The 12,801-nt window shown below is 45.5% G+C and overlaps 1 protein-coding gene across 6 annotated transcripts in view; it reads left to right on the top strand.

Moving 5' to 3' along the window:
• The window catches only part of STIM1 (stromal interaction molecule 1), a 235,037-nt gene that overhangs the window by 128,847 nt on the left and 93,389 nt on the right, over window positions 1–12,801 (top strand). For all 6 annotated transcript variants that reach the window (XM_066367057.1, XM_066367065.1, XM_066367074.1 and 3 more), the window contains exon 2: window positions 1,175–1,305. In XM_066367057.1, the coding sequence (XP_066223154.1) occupies window positions 1,175–1,305 (131 nt within the window). The remainder of the gene's footprint in view (window positions 1–1,174; window positions 1,306–12,801) is intronic.

The following is a 12,801-nucleotide window of genomic DNA, read 5'->3' as shown; positions in this document are numbered from 1 at the left end:
CATTGATTGCTTTTCACACATGCCTTGACCGGGGGCTCCAGCTGAGCCAGTGACCCCTTGCTCAAGCCAGAGACCTTGGGCTCAAGCCAGTGACCTGTGGGCTCAAGCCAGCGACCATGGGATCATGTTGATGATCCCATGCTCAAGCCGGCGACCTTGTAGTTTTGAACCTGGATCCTCAGAGTCCCAGGTTGATGCTCTATCTACTGCGCCACCACTGGTCAGGCTAGAATCTGGGAATTAGAAGAAATACTAGAAATTATAGTTAAAATATCTTTTTTAAGTAACTTGAGTCCTGGAGAGAAGAAGTCACCACCCTAGAGGCACATGGTAGAGCTAAGAATAGATTCCAGGCTCTTTCTTCTGTGTGCATGGGTCAGGCTAGGTGTTTTTCAGGTTTGTGAGAGAGGATTAGTTGTCATCAAAGAACTAGGGTGGCCTAAGCTCTGGTGCTGGTTTTACTTCTGCATGACTGGATGGTTCTATGTGATGGCAGGCAGATGTAGCTGCACTCCAGACTTCCCAAACTGTTGTACAAGATGAGCTTAGGACCATAGATATCTGATAGATATTTGTTGAATGTAACTGTCTGTGGGAAGGCCTATGACCTGAAGTGTTTCCCCATTTAGCCTGTGGCTGGCATTATATGTGCCAGCAGTGACAAAGTGAACAAAAAGGAAAACTACATGTTATTCTGGAATTAGAATGAATGGGCTGTTTTTCTGTTTCTAGAAAGACTGGAGTAATTTAATTTGCTTATTGACTGATTAAAAAAATATTTCATTTGAATATGTACTACTTTGATTACTAGTGATACTAAGCTTTTTCCTATGTTTACTGATTATTTGTAAATATTTTCTCTCATTTATATATATCTTTTCTTCTGAGTTACCTCTTCATGTTCTTCATCTAGATCCCAGTATATTCCTAGTCTTATGCTTTGCTTCCTTGCAAGGGAACTATTAGGGCTGATAAAGAGTTCTTAAATAGAGGAGCTCAGCACATCCTTGGGGAGGTGTTTAAGGCTAGATGAAACACTTTTCTCACTGTACAAATAGCCAGTTAAGTGGCTTCATGAGAAGTTAGGTGCTAGAAGGTAAGGACGCTGAAACAGGTGGGTAATGGAAGTTGGGTGGCAGTGCCGGTAATATTGTCTCTTACTTTTCCTGTACAGAGTTTTGCCGGATTGACAAGCCCCTGTGCCACAGTGAGGATGAGAAGCTCAGCTTTGATGCAGTCCGCAGCATCCACAAGCTGATGGATGATGATGCCAATGGTGATGTGGATGTGGAAGAAAGTGATGAGGTGAGCCCTCTCACCCTGCTGTGGCTCTCTTCTCTTCCTGTTTGAAAGCTGTCTAGACAGACTGCTCCCTGTGGAGAGATGTTTTTGATACTGGTTTGTTCTCTGGGAACTCATCCCTGTCAGGAGAGGTGATTCTCAGCAGAGCAGCCCTCTGGGAGCCAGCTGGTCAGAGTGCAGGCCTTAGGTCTGCGTCTGTGCCTGGACTGGCTCCCTTTCACCTACTGGCTAGAAGCACAACACTGACTGAGCTATGCTGTTTGAGAGGGAGAGGGAGCCCCAAGGTTGGTCTCTACAGTTCCCCTGAATCCTTATTGTAATCCCGCTGTAGACAGAGGGCATCAAGTTGTTCTTACTCTGTGCTCAGCCCTGTATTAGCATGTGGTAGAGAAGGCAAGACAGTCGGATTATTGGTTTTTTTATATATATATAGAGAGATAGAGAAGGACAGACAGGAAGGGAGAGAGATGAGAAACATCAACTCATAGTTGCGACACCTTAGTTATTTATTGATTGCTTTCTCATATATGCCTTGACCAGGGGGTTCCAGCAGAGCCAGTGACCCCTTGTTCAATCCATTGACCTTGGTCTTCAAGCCAGAGACCATGTGGTCATGTCTATGATTCCATGCTTAAGCCAGTGAGCCCATGCTCAAGCCAGTGACCTTGGGGTTCGAACCTGGGCCCTCAGTGTCCCAGGCTGACGCTCTATTTACTGAGTCATTGCCTGGTCAGGCAAGACAGTCAGAACTTGCCTTTGGGAGCTTATACTCTATTTGGGAGGAAGAAATAAGTGGTCTTAGAAAGATCATTCTGAATTCCAGGCTGCAGTTGCTGGGAGCCAGCTGAGTGGTCCAGATAGTAAAAGTGAGAGGAATCTTGAAACGAAAAAATCTCTGTTATTGTTTTACCTTTTGGTTTTACTACAGTTCCAGTTCCAGAGAGCTCAGAGTAAAGTCATCATGTGTAAAAAGATTTAAGGTTTCAGTTGATTTCAAGCTCAATGTGAACCAGCAGTTTGATGAGGCTGCCAAGTTGTGCTAAATCTTTAGTAGTGATATAGTGTATATCATGAGGGAGTCTCTCCTCTCTGCTGCTTAGCTCACCTTTAAGTTTTGAGTTCCGTTTTGAATCTCATGTGATCAAAAGCATTGGAACAGTGATAGTCTATACAAAGAGGAGTAGCATGAATGATGAGCATAGAAACTTTGAAATGGAGAGCTTTGCATACATGTTGGTATTTATGAGTGTCTATTATGTATATGCCAGGCACTGTTCTAGACGGGAGTGTGGCAGTAAACAGGACAGACACACCTGTCCTTATATAATTTGTAGTCTGTGAAGAAACTTTAGCTTGGAAAAGAGAAGTCTCGGGTAATATAATTTCTGTCTTCAACTACATTAGAAGTGGAGGAATCAGACTTACATTACATTGATGATAACAATGAAAACCATAGCACTAGCTGTCATTTATTAAATTCTTAAGCTATCTGAGGTACAGTGTTAAGCTCTTTGCATAGTTATTTTTAAACTTTCTTAACAGCCTTATAAAGTTGGTATTATTATTAAGGGCTGGAGCCTTGAAAGGTTAAGTATTTTGTTCAAGTATGTACCAGACATGAGCACAGATCTGATTTCAAAGCTCACGCTGTTAAATACTTCTGAAGTGTTTCTATTAGTCTAAGGGCAGAGACAGGACCAATGTAAGGAAAGTAAAATACAGGTATATCTTCTAGAATAAAGAATTGCTTAACAGCAGTCTCATCATAGAAGGGTTTCCTTGGTAGGTATGTAATTAACTCCCTGCACTGAAGATGGGCAAGTGGAATATAGCACTCCACTGATTGGTAAGCAGAGGGGATTAGGTATTAGGTGGAACTAGTTAGTGTCTAAGGGATTTATAGGAGGAAAAAAGATAGACTTCCTAGAGAAAAAGTAGAATTTGGATAGAGCAGAGGGGTGGGGCAGCCTGAATAGTAGGAACAGGTATGAACAAAGAAATGTGGAGGTAGAAAGAAGCATGGTAGGTAAGTTTGGTTAGACAGAGTGACTGGTTGAAAACTGTAGAACAAAAACCTGGAAAAGAAAGTGGGGCTGAGGCAACCAGGCTGAGCTATGTGTGCTTCTTAAACCTGGTAATTTTTGGTTCTTGAGCATGGGCAACAATCATGATGAAAATACCTAAACTTTTGGTTGCATCTAGAAGTGTCACTGGTCCTCAGAGAACCAAATTTTGTGTTGAAAATAGAGGCATGTAGGCCCTGGCCGGTTGGCTCAGTGGTAGAGTGTTGGTCCGGCTTGTGGAAGTTCTGGGTTTGATTCCCAGTCAGGGTACACAGGAGAAGCACCCATCTGCTTCTCCACCCTTCCCTCTCTCCTTCCTCTTTGTCTTTCTCTTCCCCTCCCGCAGCCAAGACTCCATTGGAGCAAAGTTGGCCCGGGCGCTGAGGGTGGCTTCATGGCCTCTGCCTCAGGCACTAGAATAGCAATGCCCCAGATGGGCCGAGGATTGACCCCTTGTGGGCAAGCTGGGTGGATCTTGGTTGGGCACAGGCGAGAGTCTGTCTGACTGCCTCCCCCCTAACCTCGGAAAAATACAAAAGAAAGAAAATAGAGGCACGTTTCTGGTGATGAATGAGGCATAGAGGTGTCCTGATGTCCCTCTAGGGCCTGGCCATAGCACTGGGAGAGGGATGGCATAGCAGTTAAGAAGGTGATATGATCCAAGACCACCAATTCCTGGTTATCCTTGTCATTGCTCTTCCTTCTTTTTTCACTTTCTGCTGAATTGGTCTGTAAATGAGAGGAGAAAGAAAATGTTCTTTTTAGAGGAATGTTACCACAACAAAAAGCTCATCAGCACAAACTGTTCTATAATAACACAAAAGCTGTCACCCTTCTCTGTGCCAGTGGTGAGCTGTTCTTTTTCAGCATAGCTTCTGCCTTGGTTGGATTCAGATGTTCTCACTGCAATCTCAGGCCTCTGGTGGTTAGAATAGCCTGCTAGTGAGGGTTTTCATGATCAGTCACAAGCTACTGTCTATGACAGCAAAAATAATATTAGCAAAAGTATGTGCATAAGTCAGTCTATCCATATATGAGACGACCTTGGAGTTCAGGATCTAACTAGAAAGTTGGGTAGGCAGCTCAGGGCTTAGAGCATTGGATAATGAGCACTGCGGCACCAGAGAGGAAACCCTGGTTGTACTGGCCATCGAGGACCTGAGATTTTTATTACCCATTTAAAAGCATTGCTGATTATTCAGAGACCTTAGTAGATGTCTAAAGGGATACTCCGTTAAGGCCTCATTGATTCAACCTAACATCAGTAAGTTTTTCAGATAATTTGAACTATAACCTCAGTGCTAGAGCTTTAAAAAAATTTTGGGCCCTGGCTGGTTGGCTCAGTGGTAGAGCGTCGGCCTGGCGCGCGGAAGTCCCGGGTTCGATTCCTGGCCAGGGCACACAGAAGAGGCGCCTACCTGCTTCTCCACCCCTCCCCATCTCCTTCCTCTCTGTCTCTCTCTTCCCCTCCCGCAGCCAAGGCTCCATTGGAGCAAAGATGGCCCGGGCGCTGGGGATGGCTCCTTGGCCTCTGCCCCAGGCGCTAGAGTGGCTCTGGTCGCAACAGAGCAGCGCCCCAGCTGGGCAGAGCTTCGCCCCCTGGTGGGCATGCCTGGTGGATCCCGGTCGGGCGCATGCGGGAGTCTGTCTGACTGCCTTCCCATTTCCAGCTTCATAAAAATACAAAAATACAAAAAAGAAAAAAAATTTTTTTGGCCCTTTTTTTTTTTTTTTCATTTTTCTGAAGCTGGAAACAGGGAGAGACAGTCAGACAGACTCCCGCATGCGCCCGACTGGGATCCACCCGGCATGCCCACCATGGGGCGATGCTCTGCCCACCAGGGGGCGATGCTCTGCCCATCCTGGGCGTCACCATGTTGCGACCAGAGCCACTCTAGCGCCTGAGGCAGAGGCCACAGAGCCATCCCCAGCGCCCGGGCCATCTTTGCTCCAATGGAGCCTTGGCTGCGGGAGGGGAAGAGAGAGACAGAGAGGAAAGCGCGGCGGAGGGGTGGAGAAGCAAATAGGCGCTTCTCCTGTGTGCCCTGGCCGGGAATCGAACCCAGGTCCTCTGCACGCTAGGCCGACGCTCTACCACTGAGCCAACCGGCCAGGGCTTTTTTTGGCCATTTTTGAAGTAAGTCGTTCTGCTTACATATTGTTGAGAGCAGAGTGTTAACATTTTTTGGATTATTCAAATCATGTCTTTAGGGCTTCTTGTACTATTTTCCTCAGTGCCTACAGTCCGATAGGCATGGTTGTGATTTCTTCTTATAGATTTCTTGTCTTTGATTCATTCTTATTTCTAATTGCTGTATCCTGCTGTAAGAATGAACTTAGACTTATAGTAAACTGAGACTCAGCAGGCCTTTTATTGGAAATATAATATTTTTCATGTATGGGGAAGCTAGTATGGTTGCTCATGTGCCATCTTTGCTTGTTTCTATCCTAGATAGCCGAGGCTGTAGATTATGGGTCCTTCAGATGAGCAAGATGCCACTATTGGTGATGGTGCCCTTCTTGCCAACCTGGCAGGGAATTCTGCCAGCCTGGCAGTGTGAGAATTTATGACCTGTGTTCTATTTATGGCTCTGGTGGGGACACTGCTCGCGGGAAAAGGGTTTGCTGCAATGGGATGGTACTCTCAGGTTGTCCTGACAATCTGAGGTGGACAGACAAGGGCCTGCCTAAAACCACTGTCCTTTTGACTGGCCAGGCTCTGAGCAGTGTTATTTTCTTTTCTGGAGCCTACATGAATGTTTATTCACCATTAAAAAAAAAAAGAAGTTTTTTTTTTTTTAAATTAAGTGAGAGGGCCTGACCAAGCAATGGCACAGTGGATAGAGCGTCGGACTGGGATGCGGAGGACCCGGGTTCGAGACCCCGAGGTCACCAACTTGAGTGCAGGCTCACCTGGTTAGAGCAAAAAGCTCACCAGCTTGGACCCAAGGTTGCTGGCTCGAGCAAGAGGTTACTCAGTCTGCTGTAGCCCCATGGTCAAGGCACATATGAGAAAGCATTCAATGAACAACTAGAGTGTTGCAATGCACAACGAAAAACTAATGATTGATGCTTCTCATCTCTCTGTTCCTGTCTGTCTGTCCCTGTCTATCCCTCTCACTGACTCTCTCTCTCTGTCTCTGTAAAATAAATAAATAAATAAATAAATAAATAAATAAATAAATTTAAATTAAGTGAGAGGTGGGAAGGCAGTGAGGCAGAGAAACAGATTCCTGCATGTGCCCTGACTGGAATACACTGGCAAGCCCCTTACAGGGTGATGCTCTGCCCATCTGGGGAAGCAGCTCTGTTGCTCTGCAACTGAGCTATTTCAGCACCTGAGGCGAGGCCATGGAGCCATCCTCAGTGCCTGGGGCCAGCTTGCTTGAACCATTCAAGCCATGGCTGTGGAAGGAGAAGAGAGAGAGAGAGAGAGAGAAGGGGAGGGGGAAGGGGTGGAGAAGCAGATGGTCACTTCTGTGTGCCCTGGCCGGAATCGAACCTGGGACTTTCACCCACAGGGCCAACTGCTTTACCGCTGAGTCAACCAACCAGGGCCCAGTAAACAAATTCTGATTGAATACCTGTAATGTGTCAGGTAATGTTTATAGGGTTTTGGAGTCTACAATGAACAAACTGATAAGATACTTTTACAGAGCCTGCATTCTAGTGGTTTGTTTGTCATAGGTGACTAAGAATGAGTAAACTCTAAAATTAGGCTGAACTATGATCAGGTTATAGTGGCTTAATGACATCCCCTTTGATTTTCTCAGGGTAAGATGGTGGTTAGTGATTTCTACCCTTGCAGGGCTCTTATTAAGATTAAGTGAGAAAAATGCTATTAAAGGTTCCCAGTACAAATTAAGAACTCTCATAATTCAACAGTAGAAAACAAGCAACTCAATAGAAAATGGGAAAATTAAAAAAAAAAAATTTTCCCCTTCTTTTCCAAGTGAGAGGAGAGGAGATAGAGAGATAGACTCCTGCATGCACCCCAACTGGGATCCACCCAGAAACCCCCGTTGGGGGCCGATGCTCTGCTCATCTGGGGCCATGCTCCCAACTGAGCTACTTTTAGCACCTGAAGTGGAGGCTCCATGGAGCCATCTTCATTGGCTGGGGCCGATGTGCTTGAACCAATCGAGCCATGGCTGTGGCCTGATACAGAATATGTGCATAATCACTGTGTGGAATGATTGACTGATATCACTGTAGCAGCATGGTGTCAGGCTGAGATGGAAATCTTGAGCAAGGGTGTGATCACACATCTTGTGGGGTGGGATGAATAGGAAGCACTATAAGGCCAGGAAGCTGCAAAATCTACATCTGCTTCTGTTAGTGTCTGTGGCGTCTGGTGTAGAAAGATTGCACAGGGTTACACACAGACTTTAAACCTGGCTGTGCCTTTACCAGCTGTGGAAACTTGGAGAAGTTACTTATTCTCTTTAAGACACAGTTTCTTTATTAGAAGTGGACTAATAATAATAGGCACTCATGAAGCTGTTGTAAAGATTAAATGAAATAATGCATATAAAGCACTTAGTATAATGCCTGACATGTATTGTAGAAAAGGCTCAATAAAGGTCATTCTTTATTATTATTGCTATTATTGTTATTGTTATCATACATTTTGATGCAGACAGGCCTGTGTTCAAAACTTGGCTTTGCCACTTACTGGCTATGTGACAAATAGGCAAATAATTTCACCTTTCTGAGCCTCATTTTATTCAGCTATTTGAGGAGGATAACGCTTTGCAGGATTACCTGTTGTAAGAATTTAATGTACACAAATCCATAAGTATAATGCTGTTGGGCAAACAAGTGTGTTACAAATGTGTTAGGCTTGCTCACCTTGTACTTTGCCTGACTGGTACATGAGCACTGGGCAGCACTATGTGTGTTAGGTTGTAGGTGCTTGGCCTCAAGGCGGCAGATTGTAAATTGTGGATTACCTGCTGTCATTGGAACAGGCTATTTCTTGCTATTGTTTGCTGCAGAAGGGGTCCCCCACCTGTTTTGCTTGTGAGTCCAAAGAGAGAGGGAGAAGCAGTTTTGCCCTGCCTGCTTGCTTGTGCGCAGTTGTGAGACTAATAAATGGAATGGTCCACCATCCTTCAGCTCCACATTTCCTTTACCATCTGCCTGAATCCAATGGGAATCTGCATGGCCATGGCACCTGGCCATACAAATGCCTAGCACATGTAGGTGCTAAATCCATATTTTTTTCTGTCCTCAGCATGGTGGTACAGACAGTGAAGACGGCCTGAATAGCAAAAATTTCAAATCAGCTCTCTCATCATCTCATGGCATCCCAGCATTCAGCTATGGGAGCCACCCCAGCAGCTTGGCTGACTTGACTAGGGCCAGCATGCTGCAATGGTAGTTTTATCTTTGCCTGAGTGCCTGATATTAAGGAGTAGGGCTGAAATTTCTAGTAGGCTGAAAATTTTCTGGTAGCTTACCCAGCCTCCTGCCTATGTCTGTGTACTTTACAGAAGGGCCAGTTGAGAACGTCTAATTTTTTTCTACCCATCTGGAAGTCCTAGAGGATTTTGAACAACAAAGCCATATAGTTATCAGATCTACTTGACTTTAGCAGTGTAGAAATTGCCTTGAGGATTGGAGAAAGACAGAATCTGGCACTGGGTGGAATCAGAGATGGAAGAACTAAACCCTGAGGGGAGCAGCCAGCAGTTCCATGTGCAATATCCAAAGGACCAGTGGGACTTGGACTTGATGGGAAGTAGTATATAGGGAGGGAGAGAGAAGCCCTGTGCTGTGGTCAGCATGGGCTAATTGGATGAAGGTAAGTAGCTGAGTTATACTCATAAATTATTATCATGATTAATAATAATTGTTATTCCACCTCAAGCTTTGGGCCTCATTTCCTTATATCCAAACAGCTGTAGATACCTCTAAGTGTTCCCTTGCCTCTCGTTTCTTCTCCACCAGGTCATGTTGTATATGCTACCAACGATCTTTCTAAACTACATTTGGTTTTGTATCTTCTGCATGATTTCCTTTTCTTGTTCCATCTGACTTCCTATGCCTACCACTCCATTCAAATCTGATTTTAGTCTTTTTCTTAAAATTTTGTAGACCAGTGATTTTTCAACTGGTGTTCCACAAGAATTTTTTTTTTCCCACAAGAATTTTTTAAGCACACAATATCTGACTAATTTTTGTGTGTGTGTATATAGCACAAAATTTTGTGTATGGGCAAAATACATATTTCTTGGTGTGCCGCAGAATTTTAGTAAGTAGTTTATGTGTGTCATGAGATGAAAAAGGTTGAAAATCACTACTCTAGATGCACCTCCTACCATTCTGTGTGGCTTTTGTCTCATAGTCATTCCATGTTTATCCCAGTCCCCTTTCTTTGCTCACGTAGTTCTCTCTACCTGGAATTAACTTATCACACCCTCTCTCCAACCCCTGGCCCTGTATCAGTCTTAGGAGTCCTCTGGAATGCTCCAGGCTCACTTTTCATGAACTTTCCCAACCACATTGACCTTTCTCATTTCAGTACTAACTCATGTACCATACAATCTATCTATATCACTTAATTTAACTCTAATTAGAATGTCTTGTTTTGTGCCCTAATGATTTCATTGTATAGTCTTGCCTATAATTTTGTCTTTTTCTACTAATACTGGAATTACTAAAAAGCACAACTGATCATTACTCTTACCTTGTAAAGGGAATGTGGTGGAATAGGAGCATCCCTACCATGTAACAAACCCTATGCCAACTGATTGCATATACAGCTTCATTTAATCCTCAACCACTCTATGATTAGGTAGTATTAAGTCTATTTTAGAGATGATGAAACTGTAAGTGGCCTCTAACCTGCCCTTCAGTGCTTCCACAATCTGACTAGCTCACCTGACTAGTTCACATTACACTGCATTCCCTTCCTCTTTGTTATAGCCATCTCAAACATGCTCTTCATATCCTGTCATTGTGCCTTTGCTCCAGATAATTCTTCACCCTGGCATCCTGGCATCTCTTTGCCTCCCATTTTTTACTATAAAAATTCCACTTGTCCACCAAGGCCTAGATTATGGTTTCCTTTTTTTTTTTTTTTTTTGTATTTTTCCGAAGCTGGAAACGGGGATAGACAGTCAGATAGACTCCCGCATGCGCCCGACCGGGATCCACCCGGCACGCCCACCAGGGGGTGATGCTCTGCCCCTCTGGGGCGTCGCTCTGTTGCGACCAGAGCCGCTCTAGCACCTGGGGCAGAGGCCAAGGAGCCATCCCCGGCGCCTGGGCCATCTTTGCTCCAATGGAGCCTCGCTGCAGGAGGGGAAGAGAGAGACAGAGAGGAAGGAGAGGGGGAGGGGTGGAGAAGCAGATGGGCGCTTCTCCTGTGTGCCCTGGCCGGGAATCGAACCCAGGACTTTTGCACGCCAGGCCGACGCTCTACCACTAAGCCAACCAGCCAGGGCGATTATGGTTTCTTAACCTTAGCATTATTGACATTTTGGGCCAGATAATTCTTTGCTGTGGGGAGCTGACTTGTGCACTGTAGGGTGTTTAGCAGCATCCCTGGCCTCTACCCACTGGATGCCAGTAGCAACTCTCTATCTTAACCCATCTCCAAGTTATAACAACCAAAAATGTCTTTATTGCCAATTGTCAATTGCCCTGGGGACAGAATTGCTCCTGGTTGAGTATTATTGGCCTAGATAAAAAGTTTCCTCCAATAAATTTTGTTTCCTTATGGTGGGAAATGACTCTTCTTCTCTCATGTTCCAGAGTATTTGGCATGAATCTCCCATTTAGCATATTGCCCATCCCTGTTGGATGGGTCCCTTGCCCTTCCCCCTAGTTAAACTGGGATAATGGGGTCTTGGGGATCCTATAACCTGAACACCAGCCATTTTCCTGGCAGATACTGGAGCCACCCACTACCCCCACTTTTTCAGAGGCTAAAACCTCTGTTCTGACTCAAGCTGCCACCAAAGTTCCAACAAGACTTTATTAGACCTGCCATCTAATTTCTCTCTATCTGCCCTGGCTGCAATCAAATCTACCCACATCTGTGTTGAGGTAACTTTCACAGGCCTATTTCTCTTGTTAGTTTTGGGGTGTGGGGCAGCACGGTCAGCAGCCTTCACAGCCTTAGGGTCCGTCTCTGTTCTGGAGCATATGGTGCCATCCACCCCCTGTGTCCTGCAGCCGAACCAAGCAGGCTGCCAGGAGCTCAGTGGGTTTTTGCCTGAATTTCACCCCCAACTCCATCAGCTCTGTCTGGGTATAGAGCCAGAGTACAGAGTGTTCCACTACCTGGGGAGGAGGCTGTGGCTGCACCTGAGAGACTCTTGGCTGCTTGGTGTTTACCTTATTGGTGACCACTGGCCAGGCTCCGAGTCTGGACAGCAGGTGCAGCCTGAGCCTCATCCTTAGAAGAGGAGCTGGAAACGCCTGCTCCCACCGACTCAGAGCCACTCCACTGACACAGCTCCATCTTTGGCCTGAAGCTGAACCCACAGTTGTTCCTCCAACAACTGCCACTGCCAATGTTCAACCTCAAGGGCAAACTTCAACTCATGAACCCATTTGGCTTCCTTCTCCAGTGCTCGCTCCTGTTCAAACCATTGCTGGTGCTGGATCCGCAACTCACTGTAATGCCTGTGGCCAAGGCCAGGCAGGTCCACATTGGATTCAGGCAGATGGTAGAAAAACTGTGGAGCTAGAAAGCGTTGAGCCATTCCTGTTTAATAAAGTCTCACGATGGCGGGCAAGCACACAGGCAGGGGAAACTGCCTCTCAGGCAGACAAACAGCAAAATGGCCCCTCACAGTGGTGGGCAGGCCATCTGCTCATCTGCAATCCCCCATCTCTCGAGAGCACACACCCATTACCTTATATAGGCTATACACTCGTGGTGCAGCCACATGCTCATGCACTAGTCAAGCAAAGTGCTTGCAGCCGGTAAACTTAAGAGCAAGCCTAACACAGTACCTCTTTGCTTATCTTTGACTGCCTGGAGCTCTGATTTGTCTATACTTGATGGCAATCCTCTTGATGACTGGAATTAGTGATGCTTGAACATTTCTCTCTGTGTGTGCCTACACATTGTATATATCTCTCTCTGTGCTTTCGTGTTTGTTTCCCTGTATATGTGTGTGTACACATACATCATTTTGTTCCTTTCTGTATTTGTATTCATCTTTCTGTATTTAGATATGTCCGTTTATGATGAGAAGTGGAGGGAGGGGAGGAACACTGACCCAAGGAAGTAGAGCTGAGAGAAACTCATACGCCAGGTCGAGGATTAAGGAGAAAGTTCGAAGGAAAAGGTTAGGCTACAGTACAGTGTACAGGACCTAGAGGTAAGAGAAGAGCCAGAAATGTAATCAAGAGCCCAAAGATGCTGTTAGTCTAGGCAGGATCTGGGCCCTACAAAGTTTTGGGCCTAAGTCTGGTA

This window comes from Saccopteryx leptura, chromosome 1 (genome assembly GCF_036850995.1).
Source record: "Saccopteryx leptura isolate mSacLep1 chromosome 1, mSacLep1_pri_phased_curated, whole genome shotgun sequence".
In the NCBI taxonomy this organism is placed as follows: domain Eukaryota; kingdom Metazoa; phylum Chordata; class Mammalia; order Chiroptera; family Emballonuridae; genus Saccopteryx; species Saccopteryx leptura.
Note: the sequence above shows the minus strand (reverse complement) of the source record. Positions and strands in the feature narration are given on the sequence as shown.